The 25,464-nt window shown below is 40.3% G+C and overlaps 1 protein-coding gene across 1 annotated transcript; it reads right to left on the bottom strand.

Annotated features, from left to right (window-relative positions):
- LOC138796491 (vomeronasal type-2 receptor 26-like) lies at positions 1 to 25,000 on the bottom strand. Its single transcript, XM_069976097.1, has 8 exons — positions 24,801 to 25,000; positions 22,324 to 22,615; positions 13,187 to 14,065; positions 11,608 to 11,907; positions 11,236 to 11,490; positions 4,571 to 4,792; positions 2,200 to 2,323; positions 1 to 899 (listed from the first exon to the last, which is right to left on the bottom strand). The coding sequence occupies exons 1-8, from the start codon at positions 24,998 to 25,000 to the stop codon at positions 1 to 3; spliced, it is 3,171 nt and encodes a 1,056-aa protein (XP_069832198.1).
- Positions 25,001 to 25,464: the final 464 nt, after the last annotated feature.

Below are 25,464 nucleotides of genomic sequence, written 5' to 3'. Positions count from 1 at the left end.
TTATTGTCCCATATGTATGCGCATTTTTGTATTTAATTGAGGCTTGATCACAATAATGTAACATTTAGGGAAAAATATAAAGCCTAAAAGTCCAGCACTTGACGTCAAGATGGAGAAAATTTCTACGGCCACCATGTTTTTTCCTTTGGTGCTCAGATAGGATGGGACCATAGCAATCCAGACACTACAAAAGACCAGCATACTGAATGTGATGTACTTTGCTTCATTAAACCGATCAGGTAATGTTCTAGCCAAATAAGCTACAGTAAAACTAACAGCTGCCAGGACAAATAAGTAACCTAGAACAGCAAAGAAGCCAACTTGAGACCCTTCATTGCACTGAATGATGACTTTCCTGTGATAGGAATGGGTGTCCTGCTCCAGGTATGGGGGAGAAAAGTACAGCCAAATAATGCTGATAATAACCTCAATGGATGAGGCCAACGCAACTATAGAGTTGGACACTTTCACCCCAATCAGTTTTTTCCATCGACTTCCAGGCCTGGATATTCTAAAAGCCATATAGACCATGATGGTTTTGGCCAAAACAGAAGATACCGAGATGGAGAAGATGATGCCAATAACTATTTGTCGTAATTTGCAGGTTCTATCGACAGGACGACCGATAAATAAGAAGACACACAGGAAGCACAATGACAGCGAGAAGAGGAGGATGAAGCTTAAGGTCTTGTTATTTGCCTTCACAATGGGGGAATCTTTATGTAACACAAAAATCCCTAATATCAGAATAGATATTGTCGAGAACAGAACAGCAATGGAGGATAGAGCTATGGAGAGTCCATCAGAGAAGGAGAGGAAGTCTTCAAGTTTGGGAAAACATTTATCTCTATTACTGCTCGACCATTCAGTATCCAAACACTTTATACAATTTTCACTATCTGAAAGTAAACAATAAGATTTGAACAGTAACAAAGGCGTCCACAAAACAGCCAATAAATAAATGCTCTTAAGGTTTAAAATATGGCCTCATTTTGATAATTATGGCTGAGAATAAAAAGCATGATCATTAGTTTCAGCCATAAATATTAGTGGTTAGCAGACAACACGTGGTACAAAACATTTAACCCTGTAGTTCCCTCAGTTGTGCATAAGGTTAGACAAAGGCATTAGTGACACCTAGTGGGGAGAACACAATAATACATCATCTCCCACTTGTGTGAACCTGAGAGAGTTACTTGCTCAGGTGCAATAGACTGCACCCTGTGCTAGGACACTAAAACAGCAGTGTCATCCTTAAAGGGGTTATCCAGCGCTACAAAAACATGGCCACTTTTCCCCCTATCTTCTCTCCAGTTCAAGTGTCGTTTGCAATTAAGCTCTATTTACTTCAATAAAGAGTCCAAAACCCCACCCAATCTGGAGACAAGAGAGTTGAAAAAGTGGCCATGTTTTTGTAGTGCTGGATAACCCCTTTAATAATGGAGGCGAGGGACTTGAGTGAGTCTTTTGCAAGGATGTGAGTGAATCAAAGTTGAGTGAATTTAGTGTATCCTAAGAAAAGGGCATTTGAGACACCTGGGGGGAATGCAGGGTGATTATTGGCAACATTGGACCTAAAGGATCGACCAAGGAGATACCAGTTTTGCTTGCATGTAGACTGGCATGTAGAGTAAGGTGTATGGAATAGTACATAGTACATGTGTCTGTCAGAGAGGGAGTCCAAGTCCATGGGAGAGATGCCAGAGCTTTTGAAGAGAGCTCCTAAGCCAGACGGACCCACAACTTGGTCCTTTCAATATGAATTATTGCGTGAACACATACAAAATAATACAGGCGGCAGTCTGAAAGACTTGTGCCTCTCAGCAGCTTGGACGTTGTCAGAGTCCGTCTATTTTCGCTAGGACGTCTGGAGGCACATACAAAGGTCCCATAGCAATGCTGAATCTGGTGAAGAAATGAGGAGGGGGGTTATGGGGATACTTTGTAGTAAATACAAAAGACAGGGCAGTAGAATCAGGTAAATTCTACTAATTCTCCAGAACCATGAACCATCTGCAAAGGCTGAATATTTGTCAGCGGCAGCCTTGGTGGGTGCCATGATATATTGGGAGTGGGTCAGAGAGCGTCCCGTTAATTTTCAGTTGTGTTGTAGGGGTTTTATAAAGTGTTTTTATTTTGTGTGTTTGTTTTAAAAAACATTTTCAGAAATGTTTGAATTTGTATTTCATTAACCATTACCGGTTGTGTTTGATATTTCTCCATCAGGACACTTTATGCAGTCATAACAGCAGATCGGTTTCTTGTCATTCTTGAGCTTTCTGCTGCCAGGTGAACAATATTCTGAACATTGAGATTTTGGTATCTGTTAAAAACAAGAGATTTCCTTTACTCATATTATTTATTTTCATTAGTTTCTAAATTTATTATATATTCTCTACTCAAAAGGGGTTTCCCAGCCAAAACTATTGATGGCTCATCCGCAGAACATAAACAGTTGATCAGAGGGGAGAAAAAGGTATATATTGAGGCCAGAAGTCTAGGAGACAATCTTGGCTCAATGACCATTGTGGAGAACTGTTCCCAGCCTTGTTTTCCATCGGTAGAGGTGTAATAGTTTTATGTATGGCGCATATAAAAAAATTTTTATAGTGCTTATAGATTTCACTGAAGATTTTTAATAGATTTACAGACCTAAATCTGTAGCAAATTTCTTTTGTCTATATGTATCTACAGAAGTTTTATCATTTGTCAAAGGGAAACCGCTCTGCTAACACTAGAAGGCTATGTTTCTGCAATTTCTTTTATTGTTTTTTTTTAACCCCTTCATGTCTGCAATCTGTATATGTATATGTTCCTGCTGCACATACACCGTAAGTAGATGTGTGCGTGACCGCTGCAGTGCAGATCTGTCACTGACTGAGCGGCACCCCCGCAGTCATGCTGCAGGGGTTCCAATCGGCGGGGGCAAATCACTTACCTCCGTCCTGTTAGATTGGCCATCTACATATTGAGTCTGCTCTCAGGCAGGCTCTATGCACAGATCGCAGATAGCACTGATCTTTGCTATACTATGGCATAGCATAGATCAGTATATGCAATCTATTTTGATGTTTTAAAGTGAATAAAAGTGTAATAAAAAAGTTTTATGGTGCGTTCACACCTACAGGATCTGCAGCTGATTTTCTGCAGCAGATTTCATTTAAATAACTGAACACAGCATCAAATCTGCTGCAGATCTGCTGCAGATCCTGTAGGTGTGAACGCACCCTTAAAAAGTATTTTAAATGTTTAATATACCCCTTTGCCCATTATAATATGTAGAAACATAGAAACATAGAAGATTGTCGGCAGAAAAAGACCACTGGGTCCATCTAGTCTGCCCTTTTAGTATTTTCTTTCTTATTATCTTAGGATAGATGTATGTTTAGATGTATATATATTTATATATATATATATATATATATATATATATATATATATATATATATATATATATAATAGATCAGTATATTTATACTAGAAGTCCCCCAGGGGGACTTCTAGCATGTGTGTAATAATAAAATATATATATATATATATATATATATATATATATATATTAATAAAAAATCCCCTGCCTTAATAAAAGTCAGAATTGCCCCCCTTTGCCCATTTTAAAACTAAAACTAAATAAATAAATAAATAAACATGTTTGGTATCACACGTGCGTAATCGCCTGAACTATTAATTTATCACATTCCCAATCTCACATGGTAAATGGTGTAAATGCAAAAAAATTCCTAAGTGCAAAATTGCGCATTTCTGGTCGCATGAAATCTAGAAAAATTGTAATAAAAACGATCAAAAAGTAACATATGAGCACTCAAAGAAAGAAAGAACACATCATGGAGCAAAAAATGACACATCACACAGCCCCATAGACTAAAGGATAAAAGCGTTATAGGCATGGGAATAGAGCAATGTTATACAAGTTACACATTGTTGTAATCGTACTAACTTGAGCAACATGTATAGCAACTCAGTTTTACCCTAGGGTGAACGGCGTACCCCTCACCCTAAAAAAAAATAAAAATAAAAAAAATAGCATTTTTTTCCCCCCAATTTCCCCACACACACAATTGTTTTCTGGTTTAACGCCAAGTCATTGCGCATATACACATGAGTGAATTTGCTATTACATTTTTTTTTCGCTTTGCACCTGATAATCTGTACACATGGGCACATTTTTCGATTTTTGGGATCCGAACTGAACATTGGGATGTTTTCTCATAACTATTCATCACTATACATTAGCACTAAAGTAGCATGCTCTACTTGCTCGAATATTGAGTACTTTCGAGAAGCCCAATACTCAGTCAGTCATCATAATTAACTGTTTTGCTTTGTTTTTCCCCCTTTAACTTCAATAAAGCAAATTGTTAAAATTTAAAAACAGGACACCAAGGTATAGTCTACCACTCTTTTGTGTATTTCCAGGGTCTTAAAGCCCACATATATATGTCATGTCGAAGCAAAGATAAAAAGTTTGGAAGATAAAAGACAACATATTTATGTCGGGAGCTTTCATGAATTATTGAATTATTTCTGATCTGCTTTGACCTTTTCTTACCTTGTTATTCTTCCAGAATATCCTGCTACTATTGATGAAAAGCTGCTTATCTGGTGGAGCCCAGGGTGTAAAGGAGCCCACAAATATATAATTGGCATATTTATTTTCTATTAATTTCCAGTTATAAATTTTAAATATTGAATTAAATTCTCCTCTTTCATCATAATATTTGATCATCTCGGACTGATCCATGTATTCTAATTCTTTTAAATATTTGTTTAGCTTTTGATAAAAATAAATACATAAATAAGAAACATGAGCTATTGTTTATATTATTATTGTAATTAATATTATTATTCAGTTTTTTTTTAGATGAGCAAATTTACAGTGTTTGTAAGGCAAAATGCTTCTCTACACTCTGCTCTGGGTGCCTGGCAAAGCTTGATGCCGTCCTGGGAGCAGTTTCCCAGGTCTGCATCCAGCTTTGCCAGGCACCAAAGCGGAGAAGAGATCAAAGGCAGCCGGCTGACAAGCCGATTGCCGAGTGTAGAGAAGCACTTTTCTGCATTAAGTCTATGTTCACTCTACGTATTGGACTGGTCGTTCCGTGACCCGGCCGGGTGACAGAACGACCGGTCTCTACAAAAGATCATCCGGATGATCTTTCCGGCCACAGTGTTCTGATGCGGGCGCATCAGCACGAGCCCGCATCAGAACTCTAACAGCAGACATTGAAGCAAGTGGTCGGAGCCGCTCGCTTCATTGTGTGAACTGACAGGTCTTTCTGCGGCCGCAGGAAACTGACGTCAGTTGTTTGCGGTGCCGCATGGGATCCTGGCCGGAGTGTATACGATGTGTATACGCTCCGGCCGGGATCCCATAGAGAAATAGGCAATGTTCCACTCCGCACAAAGTACAGCTGTACTTTTACGTAAACATAGCCTGAGGCTGTGTTCACACTACGTATATGTCCGGCCATAGTTTTTACGTGGCTGGACATGTGCGGCTGAAACTACGGCCGTGTGAAAATAGACATGTGGCCGAATTAGACATGCGGTCAAATCTTTAGAAAGTGAGGCAAACAGCTCTTGAATGCATCTGGGAAAGCAGAGAAACAGTATTACAGGAATCGGCATTATGGGGTTAGCGATCCTCTGCAGTAATGCCGATGCCTCTAATGGTTAATATATTAAATTAATAAAACACATTTTCGTTGTAATAAAGTCACTTTTGTTGTTCAATAATTTAATTCTAACGAACCCATCATTGTGCAATTAAATATACTGTTAAAATAAATATATATATATATATATATATATATATATATATATATATATATATATTTATATATATATATATATATGTATATTTCTATATATATTTATTTATTGACAGTATATTTAATTGAACAAGTATGGATTCGTTTAAATTAAATTATTGAACAACTAAATTAATTTTATTACAACAAAAATGTGTTTTATTAATTAAATATTAATTAGCACAGGAAGCTCCATTAAGCCGTTAATTCATATTCCCGGTAAATAGAGCATTCTGTACTAGTCAATACTTTAATTAAAACATCAAATGTTTCTTCTAATTATGCTATCATAATAGCATTATTAGAAGAAACATTTTGAATCATATGTGCGATCAGCTGATCGCACATATAAAAGAGCCGTTTGCAGCACAGTGACTTCATTGTGCCAGCGTACGGCAAAGAGACAAGATGGAAGAGAGAAGAGTGAAGAGTAAGACATCGGAGAGTGAGTATAAAGCTCTCCCCACCCCCGCCCCAGCACTGCACCCATCCCAGCAAGGAAGGGGGGTCACTTAACCCCTTCCTTGCTGGTATGGGTGCAGTCTGACATCAGTCTGGCCCCCAAGGGGTTAAGGAGGATGCAATACATCCTCCCTTAACCCCTTGGGGGCCAGACTGTAAGCAGCAATCTGTAAAGATGCTGCATACTGTAAGGTGCACAACACCGCTCACAATGATGGGTGTTGTGCTCCTGTTTGTGTGTTTTTTGTGTGTTTCTCCCTTTTTCATTTTTCAGATATCGGTATGCTGTGGATTACGTCGGATTCGATGGACTACGATGATGACCAGCAGTTTTTTTTTTTTTTATAAAATGGTCAATGAGGGGTGTGGGGGTGTTTTTTTTTGAATAAAATTTTTTTTTTTAACTTGTGTCTTGTCTTTATTTCTTTACTTTATAGACTTAGTAGTGGAAGCCGTCTAATAGACGGAATCCATTACTAAGTTGGGGCCTAGTGTTAGCCGGTATAAAATGGCTAACACTAACCCCCCATTATTACCCCAGTACCCAATGCCACCAGGGGTACTGGAAAGAGTCGGGTGTCAGTGGTCCCGGAGCGTCAAAATTGGCGCTCCTGGACTGAGGCGGCAGCAGGCTGGTAAGATTTAGGCTGGGGAGGGCCTAAATTAATGGCTCTTCCCACCCTGGTGTTACCAGGCTGCTGTTGCTTGGTTTTTAACCCGGCTGGTTACAAAATCAGGGGGGACTCTATGCATTTTTTTTTTATTATTATTATTATTTTTTTATTTAAAAAAAAACGCATAGGGTCCCCCCCTATTTTTATAACCAGCCAGGTTAAAAACCAAGCAACAGCAGCCTGGTAACACCAGGGTGGGAAGAGCCATTGGTTTAGGCCCTCCCCAGCCTAAATCTTACCAGCCTGCTGCTGCCCCAGTCCAGCAGCGCCAGGGACCACTGGCACCCGGCTCTTCCCAGTACCCCTGGTGGCATTGGGTACTGGGGTAATAATGAGGGGTTAGTGTTAGCCATTTTATACCGGCTAACACTAGGCCCCGACTGCAAGGAAGACGTTAAGTGACCCCCCCCCCCTTCCTTGCTGGGATGGGTGCAGTGCTGGGGAGGGGGTGGGGGAGAGCTTTATACTCACTCTCCAATGTCTTGCTCTTCTCTCTTCTCTCTTCCATCTTGTCTCTTCGCCGTCCGCCGGCACAATGAAGTCACTGTGCTGCGGACGGCTCTTTTATATGTGCGATCAGCTGATCAGCTGATCGCACATATGATTCAAAATGTTTCTTCTAATAATGCTATTGTGATAGCATAATTAGAAGAAACATTTGATGTTTTAATTAAAGTAAAGTGATGATTATTACAGTGAGCTCTTTTACCGGGAATATGAATTAACGGCTTAATGGAGCTTCATGTAATAATTAATATTTAATTAATAAAACACATTTTTGTTGTAATAAAATCAGTTTCATTGTTCAATAATTTAATTTAAACGAATCCATATTTTAACAGTATATTTAATTGCACAATGATGGATTCGTTAGAATTAAATTATTGAACAACGAAAGGGACTTTATTACAAAGAAAATGTGTTTTATTAATTTAATATATTAACTATTAGAGGCATCGGCATTCGGCATTATTGCCGGCTATTTTTTAAGTACTCCGTTCGGACCGCCTGTAAATCCACAGCCGTGAATTTGCACAGTTCCCGCCGCAAACAATGGTCTTGTTCATTTTTTACGGGTCCGTTTACGATCGGGCCGTAGGCTCATACGTAGTGTGCACTGTGCAGCCGTATATCGTATACTTTCCAGCGTACGCATCAACCTCAAAACTACGGGCGAATATTCACGGTTTGCACTATGGCCGTACATATACGTAGTGTGAACATAGCCTAACACTGTAAATTTGCTCTTCTGGAATTATTATTATTATTATTATTAGCACCATAATATTATTATTAGCACTATTTATTTTAAAATAGAGAATGTTCTCAATACTACTCTAATAAACATGATTTTGATGGAACTTCAGAACTATACAGTGATCTTTAAACCACTGTGCTTTTTCTCTTTCCATCTAACCTGCTGTAAGCATTGTAATGGCTAGAGTTGTGGATCCACTTTATCGCTGCTTGCGATGACAAGACGCATCCGGGAGCAAAGTTTATGGGGCCATTCGTGATCACCAGTGCCCACTGCAAGGTGGGATGGACTTGCTGCGGCAGAGGTCCCCCAGGTCGCTACCAATGACTTGGCTTGCTAGCGGTGGCCGTTGAGGTGCTGCTGGTGACACGTGGGCTGGAAATCAGGCAAGAACACAGCAGGATTTATGGCTTGTATCAGGATAGCAGTCATAGGCTGGAACTACAGGACGCAGGAACCAGGAACAGCAGACACAGGTCAGGAACCATGGGCAGGAACCACAGGCAGGAATCACAGACAGGAAAGCTGGGACCACAGACCTATGAGAAGCATGTAGAGGCTCCAAAAAAGGGGGTCAGGGAGGTGCAGGGATTTATAGCGGAGTGTTTGGGTGCAGCCTCCAATTAGGGACATACTCTCTGTTTAAATCTGTCGAGGTAGGGTTACTTGCCGGCCAGAAGGACACCATACGGGAGCATAGAGCAGTGAGGTACCCCAGGGGTCCGAAGAGGAATTGGCGCTTGGACAGGGCACGTGGGCTCCAACATCCGCTGGGGGGAGAGGAGCTGCGAGAGCGGGTGTGGCCGCAGTCCAGAGCATGGCAAGCCACTGGAGCCCTAACAATAACCCCCTTTGGCCTCCCCCTCTTTCTTGCCTGCAGGATTTTTTAATGAGATCCTGATCCAAGATGATGGCTTCAGGCTCCGTCTTCCAGACTAAACCCTTCCAGTCGATCATAAAGAACAACCTCCCTCAAACCGTCTTTTTGGCCAAGATGTCCTTAACAGTATAGATGTCAGTTGATACTGCTGGTGGAGGCTTCCTGTGAAAATGGTTAAGGACTAGTGATGATCACACAGTAAAATGTTCAAGTTCGAGTCGAACCTTGAACAGTAGTGGTGTTTGGTTCGAGATTCGACTTGAACCCCAATAAAGTCAATGGGAGATGTTCGGGTAAATATTTATACCAATACAGGTAAGGAGGAGCTTAGTGAAGAAAATTTGGCTCTAAGAATGACAGAAAAAAAATTAGAGTAAAACTCTTCATTCCTTTCAATGGATAACTGAGGTAGCAGAGTTGAGATAGTGACATAGCAGAGCTGAGGTAGTAAAGTAGTGATGTGGCAGAGTTGAGGTAGCAAAGTAGTAACATGACAGAGTTGAGGTAGTAAGGTAGTGACATAGCAGAGATGAGGCAGTAAGGAAGTGACGTAGCGGAGCTGAGGCGGCAGTAACATTGCATAGTTGTAGCAGTAAGGCAGCAACGTAGCAGAGTTGAGGTAGTAAGGTAAAGATGTAGCAGAGTTGAGGCGGCAGTGACATAGAGTTGAGACGGCAGTAATGCAGCAGAATTTAGGCGGCAGTGACGTAGCACAGTTGAGGTAGTAAGGTTGTAACATGGCAGAGTTGAGGTAGTAAGGTAGTAACATAGCAGAGTTGAGGTAGTAAGGTAGTGACATAGCAGAGTTAAGGCTTCAGTGACTTAGCAGAGTTGAGGCAGTAAGGTAGTGACGTAGCAGAGTTGAGGTAGTAACGTAGTGACGTAGCAGAGTTGAAGCGGTAGTGACGTAGCAGAGTTGAGGCGGCAATGATGTCAGTTGTAGATCACTCAGCTTTCCTTGCATCTTGTATTGGAGTCAGTATAATGGTGGTCACCCAGCCTTCCTAGCATGTTATATAGTAGTAAGTGTAATGGCGGTCACCCAGCTTTCCTAGCATCTTGTATAGTAGTCAGTATAATGGCAGTTACCCAGCTTTCCTAGCATCTTGTTTAGTAGTCAGTATAATGGAGGTCACCCAGCTTTCCTAGCATCTTATATAGTAGTCAGTATAAGGAAGGTCACCAGCATTCCTAGCTTCTTGTATAGTTGTCAGTTTAAGGAATGTCACCAACTTTCCTAGCGTCTTGTATGGTAGTCAGTATAATAGAAGTCAACCAGATTTCTCTTCATCTTGTACAATAGTCAGTATAATGTCATTCACCCAGCTATCCTAGCATCTTGTATAGAAGTCAGTATAATGGAGGTCACCAGCTTTACCAGCATCCTGTATAGTAGTCAGCATGATGGAGGTCACCCAGCTTTCCTAGCATCTTGTATAGTATTCAGTATAATTAAGATTACCCAGCTTTGATATTGGAAAGATTGAAAGCTATTAATGGAAAAAATGATTTTTGGGGGATACCCCTGTGAAAATTACACACAGTATATTTGAACTTTATTTCACCCACAAAATTGACAAAAATGAACTTTTCTCAAAAAGTTTGATCAACGCTATTAAGGACCACTGGTTTTAGGAGGGAGACTAGAAAAAAGTTTGGGATCCGCATGGTGAGGGTTAAACAGAACTTATAAGGACTGGATTGATGCGCTTCAGTACTGTGAATCGCTAAGGAACTGTGAGTCCATCTTGTAACTTGGGATTTTTAATCGTACATACTTGGCAGGCAACCACACCATGTCACCGGGGGAGAAGGTTATTGCGGGTCTCCTCTTCTTGTCAGTCTGGGTCTTCATTTGATCGGAGGCATGCACCAGGCATTGGTCCTCCAATTGTGGTCCTCCATCGCAGACAATATGTTGAGGCAGGCCATGCTGACAAATGACATGTTGGAGGAAAAGGCTGGCCAAACAAAGAGCGTAAGGTATATCGGGAAGAGGCACAAAATGGAACATCTTTGAAAACCGATCAGTGTCCACATAGATGACAGTGTTATGTGCAGAAGGAGGTGGTAAGGGCCACAATCAGTGCGACCAGGGAGGAGAAGTGGGGAATAAACTTGGTGTACACGGACCATATGGGTCTGAAAATCAGGGGAATAGATCAGGATCTCATCTAAGAACATCATAATAAGCATGTACAGCAGGTCATGGAAGATATTGTTGACAAACTCCTGGAAGACCACCAGGGCATTGCATAATTCAAAGGGCAGATATTTGAAGTGCCCATCTCTGGTGTTAAAAGCGGTCTTCCATTCTTCGCCATCACAAATCCTAATTAAGTTGTAAGCACCCCTTAGATCGAGCTTCACAAAGCTGATCAAACAGCTCTGAGATCAATGGCAATGGATACCAATTCTTGACAGTCAATTTATTGAGACCCCTTTATCCATGCATGGATGAAGGGGGATGTCCTTCTTTTGGACAAAGAAGAACCCAGTGCCTACTGGTGACTTGGACTTATGGATAAAGCCCTTCTGCAGGTTCTCTTTAATATAAGCAGAAATGGCTTCTATTTCTGAGACCGAAAGGGGATACACCTTACCCTGAGGAGGAGTAGCACCAGGAATAAGGTCTATAGGGCAGTTGTAGGGCTGATGAGGTGGTAGCATGTCATCCTCCTTTTCAGAAAAGACATCCGCCAAATCTTGATATTGAGCCGAAAGGCCAGGTAACGGCTTGGAGGAATCTTGCGGTGATGAGGAAAACTGAGTCTGAGGGGTCTTTAAACAACGATCAGGGCAATCCTGTCCCCAAAGCAAGATCTCCCCACAAACAAGAAAGACCCAACAAAACAGCCGAGCAGGAACGAGACAAGACGTAGAAGGCAATCTTCTCCATTTGTATTGCCCCCACCAGAAGGATTACTGGTTCAGACTGGAACCATACTAGTTTACTCAGGGACTTGCCGATGACTTAAGAGATAGACAACGGTTTGGCTAGCTAGACCATTGGGAGTTTCCACTTCTGGAGCAGGGATGCCGAGATTAAGTTGTCTGTGGAAACAAATTCCAGAAAGGCATCAAACTGGAAACATTGTCCAGAAGGAGTTGAGAATGTGACGGGCAAAGACAAACATGGAGGTGTCACATTTACATCTAAGGAGGCCTCTCCTACCCGACCTAGCTGCGAGAGTTTCCCGGCCGCTGTGGACCCTGAGGGCAGTTCAGGCGGAAGTGGTCAGGGCTGGCAAAATACAGAAAAGCATAGATTCTGCTCCTGAGGGCAAGTTCTCTCCCCAGGCATCAGGCGAACTCTTTCCACCAGCATGGGGTTCCTCAGACGGTGGTGGACTGGAGTGGCAAGCTTCTGGAATGCTGGCGTTTCTGAAAACCGATGCTGCACCGGTTCTTGTCGTATCTCCTCTCGGAGAACCAGTCGTCGATCCAAGTGGCCACATTTTAACCAGGATAGCAGTCACAGGATCAGGGCGACAGTTAGAGTCTGAGCGGTGTCAGTGATGAGAAATGGTCGGATTCTGGATATGTTTTTGAGTCTAGCATAACCCCCAGACATTGAGCTTGACGCACAGGAGTGATGCTAGTACCACAGACTGAGAGTGAAATGTCGGGTTTAGGTTTGTTAGAGGGAGAGAGTACAAGAAGTTCAGTTTTAGAAAGGTTGAGTTTGAGGAACCGAGAGGTAATAGTGTTAGAGATAGCATATAGCCAGTCACTTGTATTTTGAAGGAAGGCAGGGGAGATGTCACTGGAAGAATTGTATAACTGGGTATCATCAGCATAGAGATGGTATTGCAGGCCAAACCTGCTGATGGTCTGTCCGATGAGGGCTTTACAGAGGGAGAAGAGGAGGGGACCCAGGACTGATCCCTGGGGGAACCCCAACAGAGAGAGGTAAGGGAGAAGAAGTAGAGCTCAAGAAGGATACATTGAAAGAGTGGCCAGAGAGGTAGGAAGAGAACCAAGAGAGAACAGAGTCCTTAAGACTAAGAGAGCTGAGCATGGAGAGGAGGAGCTGGTGGTCCACAGTGTCAAACATGGCCTTCTACTGCAAATTGAGTTGTACCTTATGTCTATATGTAGACTTTTTCATATAATTGACAAACAATTCTTTTCCAAGAAATATATGCAAAGCATGAAGGGCATAAGCCATGGACATTAATGCATTGTAAGCAACAGTAGACCCATCAGGGATTAGAAGAAGAGGTATTTCTGTGACATTCTCTTTTCCTGAACAATTCTGCAATTTACCATGCATTAAAAACCGATAAAAGCCTTTGTTTTTATCCTTTGTTGGCAAGCACTTAAAATGTAAAATCCAAATATTTTCAAGCCATTTATCATCCGGATAATTAGAAGGATGGATGCTTAGTAGAAATTGCTTCATGTTGCCCCTATTGTATCCATCCTTCAAATGTTTTTTATTATTGTTATACACTCGATCATCATTCAAAAGAAACAGAAAACCCAAAGAACAGTTAAACGCTCTGAAAGAACGGTATAAAATGTCAGTGTTTGTGAACCAGTTAGGGGGCAAGAGGAAAGTCTTTGTGTTCAGAACATCATCAGGCAGCTGAAGAACTTGTATCATAAAGTAAGAAAATGTTCCACAAACTATAATGATTCTGGAGAAGGAGCAGGAAATAATTTTCTTGCTTTTTTCATTTAAAGTATTTATTTTGTGGACATGAGATTCAGATCCTGTAAAGACTTTCACTGTAAACTCTATACAGACACTTTGACTATTAAAAAACGAGGAGACAACTTGGCTTTCTTTGTCTCCACTGTCATCAGCACTAGTAATAATCCCAACCCAGTTCCATGAAAAATGCTTCAGTACTGATAACACAGCAGAAACGTAGACATGGTCACTACGTGCTGTACGGAACAGATATGGATACAAGACTCGGTCACTGAGCATCGGATCGGTAGCTCCATAACTGATCTACGGTGAAAGTTATATCTGTGTTTAAATTAAATAAAATTTTTAATCCATACACTTTAAAAAAAATCTTACTTACACTACCGTTCAAAAGTTTGGGGTGAGCCAAAAATTTTGTGTTTTCCATGAAAAGTCACACTTCTTCACCACCATACATTGTGAAATGAATAGAAAATAGAGTCAAGACATTGACAAGGTTAGAAATAATGATTTGTATTTGAAATAACATTGTTTTTACATCACACTTTGCTTTCGTCAAAGAATCCACCTTTTGCAGCAATGACAGCATTGCACTCCTTTGGCATTCTAGCTGTTAATCTGTTGAGGTAAGCTAGAGAAATTGCACCCCACAAGTTTCATTGGTTGGATGGGCACTTCTGGCGTACCATACGGTCAAGCTGCTCCCACAACAGCGCAATGGGGTTCAGATCTGGTGACTGCGCTGGCCACTCCATTACCTATAGAATACCAGCTGCCTGCTTCTGCTGTAAATAGTTCTTGCACAATTTGGAGGTGTTTAGGGTCATTGTCCTGTTGTCGGATGAAATTGGCTCCAATCAAGCGCTGTCCACTGGGTATGGCATGGCGTTGCAGAGTGATAGCCTTCCTTATTCGGAATCCCTTTTACCCTGTACAAATCTCCCACCTTACCAGCACCAAAGCAACCCCAGACCATCACATTACCTCCACCATGCTTAACAGATGGCGTCAGGCATTCTTCCAGCATCTTTTCATTTTTTCTGCATCTCACAAACGTTCTTCTTTGTGATCCAAACACCTCAAACTTGGATTCATCCGTCCACAACACTTTTTTCCAGTCTTCCTCTGTCCAATGTCTGTCTTATTTTGCCCATGTTAATCTTTTACTTTTATTGGCCAGTCTCAGATATGGCTTTTTCTTTGCCACTCTTCCCTGAAGCCCAAAATCCCGCAGCCACCTCTTCACTGTAGATGTTGACACTGGTGTTTTGCAGGTACTATTTACTGAAGATGCCAGTTGGGGACCTGTGAGGCGTCTGTTTCTCAAACTAGAGACTCTAATGTGTTTATCTTCTTGCTTAGTTGTGCAACTCGGCCTCCCACTTCTTTTTCTACTCTGGATAGAGCCTGTTTGTGCTGTCCTCTGAAGGGAGTAGTACACACCGTTGTAGGAAATCTTCAATTTCTTAGCAATTTCTCGCATGGAATAGCCTTCATTTCTAAGAACAAGAATAGACTGTCGAGTTTCAGATGAAAGTTCTCTTTTTCTGCCCATTTTAAGCGTTTAATTGACCCCACAAATGTGATGCTCCAGAAACACAATCTGCTCAAATGAAGGTCAGTTTTGTAGCTTCTGTAACGAGCTAGACTGTTTTCAGATGTGTGAACATGATTGCACAAGGGTTTTCTAATCATCAATTAGCCTTCTGAGCCAATGAGCAAACACATTGTACCATTAGAACACTGGAGTGATAGTTGCCGGGAATGGGCCTCTATACACCTATGTAGATATTGCACCAAAAACCAGACATTTGCAGCTAGAATAGTCATTTACCACATTAGCAATGTATAGAGTGTATTTTTTTAAAGTTAAGGCTAGTTTAAAGTTATCTTCATTGAAAAGTACAGTGCTTTTTCTTCAAAAATAAGGACATTTCAATGTGACCCCAAACCTTTGAACGGTAGTGTATATTATAAGCGTTCATGGCCATTTAAAACGTTTTCATTATCATGCCAATATATTCACATTCAAAGTATTTTAGTATTGAGAATAGAACGGAGTGCACTCACCAAAGTAGTCTTCATAACTTACGGTACGTAGAAGCGCGGTCACGCGCGAAACAGTCTGTCACCACCTTGTTTGTTTCCTACCGTCCACCATGTCCGTGTCTGCACTGTGTCCTATCTTTTTTGATATGAAGAAATAAAGTTATGAAGACTACTTTGGGGAGTGCACTCCATTCTATTCTCCTCCACATTCTATTTACAATTAACTGTTTGTTGCTTCTGAGGGAGTTTGCACCATCTGTTTGAGTCTACCCATGTAACAGACTGTGTATCCTGATTGCGCATTCTGCACACCGCTTTTGTGTATCTTTAGTGCCGCCCTCTTCTATTTTTTGTTGTATTTTAGTATTGAATTTACTAATCAATAATTCAAGGGAATATATAAACCTTTTTAATACAGTATATCTTATCAGACAAAATTACTTCCTTACTACTACTTAATAAATAAATAATAAACATATTTGGTATTGTGGCATTGGTTAATTGTCCAATGTATAAAACTATTCAGTGAACAGCGTAAATGAAAAGAGAAAACACACACACGCACACACTAGGATTGCAATTTATTTTTATCATCTATCAAAAGAAAAAATATTAAAAAGCCATAAAATATTCTCATGTACACCAATGTGGTGCCAATAAAAACTGTAGATCATGCAAAAAAAAAAAAAAAAAAAAACTCCCAACAAATTCTATAGGTGAAAAAATGGAATGAATATTATTTTGATGGCAACCAAGAACCAAGGATGTTATTAATACACTTTGGGGGAGATATACCAAACATGGTGTATAGTAGAATTGGCCCATTTGCCCCTAGCAACCAAGGAGATTCTACCTTTCATTTTCAAGAGAATCTGTTAGTAATAAAAAGTGGAATCTGATTGGTTGCTAGGGACAACTGAGCCAGATGTACTTTACACCAGCTTGATAAATCTTCCCCTATGTGCGTTGGGCGTCTGTCATCCCATTGACTTCAATACATTCCATGCAATAATAATTTGGTAATGACAGACTTTTTTTGTTTGTTTATTTAAGAACCTTTTCTATTAGCCCCCACTATTCTATTTAGGAACTAGGCCCCTTATTGCTAGTTATCCCCCTGTGTAATAAGCTACTTTTTAGTACTTAGGTTCCTCTTTAGTAGTTTGACCCATTTTTCCACTCAGCCCCCACTTCCATATTATAGGTAGGGCCCTATTTATTAGTTAGGTTCCCTTATAGTAGTTAGCTCCCCAAAGAAAAAACATACCTCTCTCCACTCGCAGCTCTTACGACCACAAATAATGATCATGATAGCTAGAAAACTGTGCGAAACTAGTGGTCTCCGGTCAAGGAAACCACCTTCTAATAAGCTACAGTCAAACATGACATGACCTGGGAAATACCCCAAGGTATCCATCCACATTGACTATGGATTGTTGAAAAGTGGCTTCCTTGACTGGAGAACTCCCTTAGCTTGGTGGTTCCTTCCTGGGAGAAGGTCTGGCTAGTTGAATGATGTTGAGAAACACATGATGGTGTCTCCACAGTTTTATTTTTGCATATTTGTCTTCCCAGGGGGCAATGTTCCTAAATACACTGATGTTGAAAAACACCTGATGGTGCCTTCAATGTGTTTGGTTGATCTCCCATCATTCCTTTGAATGCACTTATTAGACTTTGTTCTTACTAGTCAGAATGCTACTAAACACTGATGAGGGGCAAATACCCTGAAACAGCTGTCTGTGGATGGATACCTTGCCATGATATTTACCAGGTCATGCAATGTTTGACTGTGGTTTGTTGGTTCCTTGACTGGGGACCCCCTTGGCTTGGTTGTTCCTTCCCGCAAGAAGGTCTGGTTGTTCATTGATGTTGAAAAATGTGATGGCAGGGTTTTTTTTTGTATTTTTGTCTTCCCAGGGGGGCAATGTTGGTACATTCACAGATGTTGAGAAACAAATAAAGGTGTCTATGTGGTGTTTTGGTTGATCTCCCTGAGATCAACAATCATTCCAGCTGGCAAACTTTAGACTGAGGGGCAAGCTTACAGCACTGACCCAACTGTTTAACAACGGTAAGACAATCATTCTTACCTGATACCTCTAGATATATTTCATACAGAAAGCCAATATTATCACCATACCTATTACTCCTGTATTGTTACTGAACAAATCCTGTATACCATGACCACCAATACCAATAATACCAGTAGACAATGGAAATATAGTACTTCCACACCCTTACTACTACCATTACTGACACATATTGAAAAATACCACTAGACTGGTACTGAACAAAATCTACTATACAGTACAAATTCCAATCTACAGTACACAGGCTTTGTAGACTGTATAAGTGGTTACATACAGTCGCGTCTTCTTTGATTAGAGTTGTTAATATTTACTTTTTGTCTCCTTCTGGCCCAAACCCTGATTAAGACTTTTACCTGCCAAGACTCATCTCCACAAAATCTGCTAGACAAACACTTTAGGCTCTTTGCTACAGCTCCATCTTCACCTCTAGGCAAACTCTTCATCTGTATTGCTTCAAGTAAAAGTGTACAGTTTGTGCCCACATAGATTAGTTAGGCTCCACCATACAGTAGTTAAACCTGCCTCAGTATCCTTTCATGGACACATCTATGTCATTAAATAATATTGGAGCCCTCCCTATGTCCTCATTAAAAATTAGGCCCGACCTCCATGAAGTATTAGGCCCAATTTGTGCCCACATTTATAATCAGGCCCCTTGATGTGTTCCCCTATTGTACTTCAGCCCATTTCTATGCCTTCAATATATTATTAGTAGGGATGGAGCGAACTTTTGAAAAGTTCGGTTCGATCCAGCGAACTTTCGTGAAGTTTGGATTCGTACGAACCGAACCTCAAACGAACCTTGAAGACAAAAAGGGGTAAAGCAAAACCAAACAGATAGAAAACATACAAGCAGCGAGGGGACATGTGGATGTACTTTATAAGATCATTTATTGCACATGCTAATAGCTGTATACAAAGTTAGAGATATACAAACAGCCTCCACTAGATGGCACACTAATTGGTGTGAATAGCAATCACTAATATACATATATATATATATATATCTACATGTATATATACCCAGGCAGAAACCCTGAGAAATGGAGGAGATGCTAAATAAGAATCTCCAATGTGAAAAAAACACCAAACACCTTTATATATTTGTAAACAATGGAGGATGTCTGTATTCCATGAGGTCCCACTCACCTACTCACCCTACGCGCGTTTCGCGTGGCTTTATCAAGGGATGTGATAAAGCCACGCGAAACACGCGTAGGGTGAGTAGGTGAGTGGGACCTCATGGAATACAGACATCCTCCATTGTTTACAAATATATAAAGGTGTTTGGTGTTTTTTTCACATTGGAGATTCTTATTTAGCATCTCCTCCATTTCTCAGGGTTTCTGCCCGGGTATATATACATATAGATATATATATATATATATATGTATATTAGTGATTGCTATTCACACCAATTAGTGTGCCATCTAGTGGAGGCTGTTTGTATTTCTCTAACTTTGTATACAGCTATTAGCATGTGCAATATATGATCTTATAAAGTACATCCACATGTCCCCTCGCTGCTTGTATGTTTTCTATCTGTTTGGTTTTGCTTTACCCCTTTTTGTCTTCATTTTTTATGAATTTTATTAAATATAAATCAATTAAATAAAAGCTTTTGATATATTTATCTGAGATTGTCCTGCATTTTTTGATCCTTCATTGGATCTTTCCTTTGGTGTTTAGAGTCGTTGGTGCGTTTAGGACTAGTTACTTTGGGCATTTTTTTGCTTTGACTCAAACGAACCTTGCTATAACGGCTGAATAATTGCAGCTACAATAGTGGGAGTCTGATAGGGTATAGTTTCGTTTAGTTGTAGTTGCTATTACAATGAACAAAGTGGAAAAAAATCAAAGTGCAAAAATAGTGAAAAAAAAATTAGCCAAGGTGTAAGTGACATAGGACACAAGTTCCTTGAACCCAGTAGAGTGGGAAACAGAAATTTGACAGTGGAACCAAGAGCAGTAATATTACTGTATTGGACCCAGTGTGGCTGAGAACAGACAATTGATGGAGGAGGAGGTAGTAGCACATTATTGCACCCAGCCCAGTATGGTTAAAAAGAGACTATTGGAGGAGGTGGCACCACTTGATTGCACTCAGCACAGTATGATTGAGAACAGACTATTTGAGGAGAAGGAGGAGGAGGAAGAGGAGGCAGTACCTGATTGCACCCAAGCCAGTATGGTTGAGAACATACAATTCACGGAGGAGGAGGATGTTCAGCCTTGGAGTGGTGGCCTGGGAATCCTCGCTGATGATGTTGTTCACCACACTTTCAAGAACACGGACAAGTGGGATGATGTTGTTGATCCCATAGTCATGCCTGCTCACACACAGAGTTGCATCCTCAAAAGGGATCGACAATTGGCAGGACATGTTCGAAGAAACCTGTGCACTATGAGGGTTATCACATGTGCCATACAAGGTGTATGACTCCCTGCTGCACTGCAGAGACAATGCTCCTCCCTTTGTGGGCTACAACACTTCTCACCGTTAGTTGACCTGGGTTCAGCCATTAATATATCTCCTCCTTCCTGATGGTCTGGAGGAGCTCCTGCCCACTGTGGCTCCATTCACCCAGGCTCAAAAAATGGAGGAAAGCCTGAGAGAGTCGGGCCTGACATCGTTGGTAAGACACCGGGGCAGGTTGGACTGCAGTCAAAGCGGTGGATGGTTTCAAGCTGGTGGAGGCAGAACTTGTGCAGAACTGGCCCCCTAAAGCACCGAGGAGGTGACAGTGGCAAGAATGGGCTAACTTTCTGGTGGTCTTCTGGGGGAATGTTGACCCAATGAGCAGTAACAGTAACATGTACTGCCCTTGCCCATAATTAAAGGACTAGACATCAGCACTGGGGCGCACGGTCTGGGATACCAAGAATCCCAATAAGACGCCAACAATTTTCTTCAAAAATGTGCAGTGATGGGACAGCTGATATTTTTTTTTCTGGGATAGTGATAGGACTTTTTTTGGACAGTTTAAAAAAAAAAACAAAAAAAAAAACAAAAACGTTTTTTTGTTGTGGCTTAACGGGGTTCTCCTATTTTTTGAACATTTATTGTAAAGATATGAACTGAGATTTTCCCTTAATAAATTCGATAAGCTTGAACACTGAAGTTGCTTTTATGTGTCTTGGTTGATACTCACAGACAGCTGTCACATTACATTTTTGATTAGGCAGCACCCAGGTATATCTGAAGAGACTAATTTAAGGTCTCACCCTAACAGGGGTGACATCACACATCTTGATATTCACAGAAAACCAGGATACAAGGAATTATAGGAGTAATAATCCCTTGTATCCTGGTCTATTCTGTGATTTTATTTGTTATTGATATTTTAACCAGATTCGTTACAAACTTTTTGCAAAGTTCGTAATGAATTTGGTTTGTTACGGTTCGGTTCACTCATCCCTAATTATTAGCCCGATTTATATCGCCACATAGTAACAAAGACCCTCTGTGCCCCCAATTAATATAAGGCACTCTCTATTTCCCCCATATAGTAATTAGGCCTATTTCTGGCCCCCAAATGGTATAAGATCCTCTCTGTGCCCCCCATTAAAACTAGCTACTCCTGGCTCTCCGATCCTCTGTTTGACACCTTCTCCACTCTGAGGTTCTAATGCAGGCAGCAAGCAGTCTGTGAAGAATCTTACTGCATTATATTTGTTGAAATTGCCCCACATGCTGTTGTCCAGCAGCAGTCTGCTGATGGTGGAGTCAGCTGTTGAGGTTTACAAAGGCTAGAAAGGGCTTACCAAGCTAGGGGACATGTTCAAAGGGAATGAGATGTGCAGTAGATGTGTTAGCACTGAATTGTCTAAATCTGAATTGTTTTAATTGAAAATTCCTCCTACTGATGTTGCATCATTGCTGTGTGTTTAGCAGTGGCTTTATAGAAGGACCCATGACTCCTGACTGCAGCCTTGCCCAGTTGCTAGACAGCAAGGGCCCTCTACCTATCCTACTGTACTTCAGCTGGTTTGTGCTGCTGTTTTTGACACACAGTAGTGTTGGGTTTCTGGTAACTCCTCCACCACATCAGGCCTTGAATCATATTGATATGTTTTGCCTATTGTTTGAGGTTTATCCTTACTTCTGTGTGATACTATTGTCTATAGTGGTGATTATTATCCCAATCTTTGTTCCTTACCTCTTTTCTATTTTATTATTTTACTCATCTGCTCCATAAAGTATATTTTACTCCTGGCTATGACCATTGTTATCCTCATTTTAGGTTATAACTTCTGTCTCTCTCCCTGATTATGCAATTTCTGCATTAGCATACCTCCTTAGGAAATTTGCATTGAACCTTGACAGATTGACACTGCTTTCGCAGCACAGGGGGGATTAGTCAATATTTCAGGCTGGTAGGTTTGCCTTATTGATGTACATACATACATGTTAGCTACCTGTGTATATCTGTACACGTTCAGCAGTTGTGCTATGGGCACACTGGTAACCGATAGAAGATCTCCAATAAATCCAGCAATGTTATCTTCTCCTGTGCAGTAGTAGTTGGGTACAGTAGCCCCAGGGCCTGATAATATCTGTATTGTACTTTTCACAGCTTTATTAACATTGGAACAAGAATCATAGACGTGATAGCCCAAAGTCACATTGGGTAATATGTAAGGATTTCGATTCACTTCTTCAATAGCAAATAGAAAGTTCAAAAAGTATTTGTAATTCAATGTGATTAGTCTGCGAATAATACAAATGTCAAACAGATTAAAGTGTATTGAAGAGACACGAGATGTCCATGGCTGTATGTAGATCAGGAATAGTAAAGAAAGGAACTTTGTGTTTACTGTTTGGTGCCAACATCATCAGCTCTGCAAAAATACTGCAGAGACACCATCACTTGTTTCTCAATGTCAATGAGCTCACCAGACCAAGTCAAGAAAGGTCTCCAGGCAAGGAAATGACCCAATCAAGGTATCTATCTGCAGACAGCTGTTTCAGGGTATTTACCCCTCATCAGTGTGGAGTAGCCAGAAAACTCTTTTGAGAAGGGTAATATTTTTAAGGTTGATTTTTATTTTATTTTCACATTCCCTTTGTAATATATCTTTATTAAAAAATAGAATTCTACATTTCTAATGTTACCATTAGAATAGACATTAGCCTTGGAGAAGCTGTACGTGTAACTAGCAAGGAAGGTGGTGCAGCTTGTAGACACACAAACACAAAAAATGCAACAGATCACTGCTAATGGCAAGACACAGACCCAATGCAGCTATGAAAATCTCTAAAAGCAGCCCCCCCCAAAAAAAACAAAAAACAAAACACAAACTGTAAAAGAAAATCAACATAAAAATAATGAGGCTCTTGGTTACCATTTGCAAATAGTGTGTATCATCCTACCACCGTAAGGTGACCTCACGCCCAGGTTCGACCCTAAATGGACTCTGGCCTCTCCATGGCGTATAATAATTCATATTTTTATGGAGATTTCTTTAGCAGTTTGAGGGACTGCTTTTAGTGATTTTCATATCTGTATTGGGTCTGTATCTTGCCATTGGCAGTGAGCTGTTGTATTTTTTTCTGTTTTTGTGCATTTGCATTTTCAGCCATAACAATGTGTGTGCCTTGTGTGAATGGTGTTGCAAGAGAGCTGGCCAAATTTGCTTTTTGTGTTGTGTTTCAGATGGGGGAGTGGCTGCTTCTACTTGGTAGTGCACTCCACCCATCCCACCTGGGTTTCTTTTTTTTGCCAGTATTATTTGGATCCTGCATGCCCGGAGCATGGGCTTTTTATATGCCATGGAGAGGCCAGAGTACAGTGTAGGGTCACCTTATCCTGGTGGGATGGTAAATGCTATTTGCAAATGGTAGCAGTTGGGGGGCTGCTTTTAATGATTTTCATATCTGCATTGGGTCTGTTTCTTGTTATTAGCAGTGAGCTGTTGCATTTTTTGTGTTTTTGTGTGTTTGCAATTTCAGCCATAGCAACGTGCACCTGCCTAGTGTGAACAGTGTTGTAAGATAGCTGAGCAAATTTTTGTCTGTGATGCAGCCAATAAAAGATAATATTCTTTGTAGATTTTGGTCTTGTATTTTTTTTTATGAATTCTATATACACAAAGACCCTATATATTAGAGCCTGATATAGGTGTGGTGCAGCCTGTAGCAGAGCAAGCAGTGATTGACACAATGAAGGTCTGTTCTTATAAAAAGCCGTTATTTTCTGCTAAATTTTGATGGTGTGTGAACACAGCCATAATGGGTAAAAAAAATTACAACTGAAGCTATGTTCACACAATGTAAAATAAAATCATATTTTCGACATAAGGCTAAGTTCACACACTTTTTTTTTAAGTAAAAAGGGGCCTTCTTTAATAATAACGGCCACATAAAAAAGAGCAGGATCATTATTTACGGCTCTCCTTATTAAATGCATTTTATTCACTTTAGAAAACAATATGCGAACATAGCCTAATAATACACTCCATTAAAGTTTGTACATTTAGTGCACTCTAACTCTGTCCAGTTTACAGTATGTTTACTAAAGTCTTTTTTTTTTTTTCATTTGCCCCATTGTTTCTCTTATTGTGTGCTGAACATAATTTAATTTTATGTTTAAGATATAATATCCTGAGGCTGTTGTGACTTGAGCTCTCTGACGGGAAAACATTTTACTTTTATGGGTCCCATGGAAGTGTCATGGTAACTGGACATATAACGCCAACCAACCAATACAGGATTTCATACCAAGTAATACATAGTGCAAACAAAAAAGTACGGATGGACTGTATAAGGGAAGAAATTGGGAAAAAAATTGTCTTGTGTGCCTTTTTTTTTATATTAGTATTTTATGGTACAAATTTTTCTCATACCCTCAATACCAGTTGGTGTTGGCTCCTATATAATATGTCTGATAACTTACCCAGCACACCTCATTACTTTCTCATGCGTCTCAGTATTTAGTTCATCCATGTGATAATATACAGAAAAAATCCCTCCTATGATGATGTCCCCATGCTTATAATACTCATAGTCTTCAAATGAAGGCTTGAGTTTCAGCTTACACACAGGTGACAATGCCAAAGTCGTAGACAGTGTAAGGAATGAGATAATCAGACCCATCATTGCTGGATAAATGGTTATTCCAAATATCAGCATTTATTTATATAACCAGAGAAGTAGCTGTTAAAATAGAAACATAAAGCTCTGTGTATATAAGTTATACGGCCTCCCTGACACATCAAAACCATTTTCCAGCAGTGCTTGTATATGTAGAATCTCAGCCAGTATATATACACTGGTAGAATGATATCTGGAGAATACACTCTCTAATCCTATTCTTACCTTATGCATCCCAAGTCATAAATACAAAGTTATAAGAAGTTTACTATTTTATTTTACTTTTTTTTTTTTTTTTCATCTTTTCATCAGTCTTTTTTTTTTACTGTTGTAATTTCTTCTACTTAAAAAAAATCTTCAAACATCAATGGTTCCCAAAGAACAGCAAAAAAAAAAATCCAAAAAAGTTACACTATAAGGCATGGACACTTGCATTTCTGCATTCTGCTGCAATTTCTCAAAAATCG

The sequence above is a fragment of the Dendropsophus ebraccatus genome, chromosome 7, assembly GCF_027789765.1.
Source record: "Dendropsophus ebraccatus isolate aDenEbr1 chromosome 7, aDenEbr1.pat, whole genome shotgun sequence".
In the NCBI taxonomy this organism is placed as follows: domain Eukaryota; kingdom Metazoa; phylum Chordata; class Amphibia; order Anura; family Hylidae; genus Dendropsophus; species Dendropsophus ebraccatus.
The sequence above is the reverse complement of the archived record's forward strand: the minus strand, read 5'-3'. Positions and strand labels throughout refer to the sequence as shown.

Bases quoted from the DNA above. Each gene is read 5' to 3' on its own strand.
- LOC138796491 (XM_069976097.1), bottom strand. From the start codon at position 25,000: ATGGGTCTGATTATCTCATTCCTTACACTGTCTACGACTTTGGCATTG. The intron at 11,491-11,607 runs GTAGGCACTGGG...CATTGATCTCAG, and splicing joins TCCATAAGTCCAAGTCACCA to AGCTGTTTGATCAGCTTTGT. The intron at 2,324-4,570 runs GTAAGAAAAGGT...TGTTTTTAACAG, and splicing joins TATTCTGGAAGAATAACAAG to ATACCAAAATCTCAATGTTC.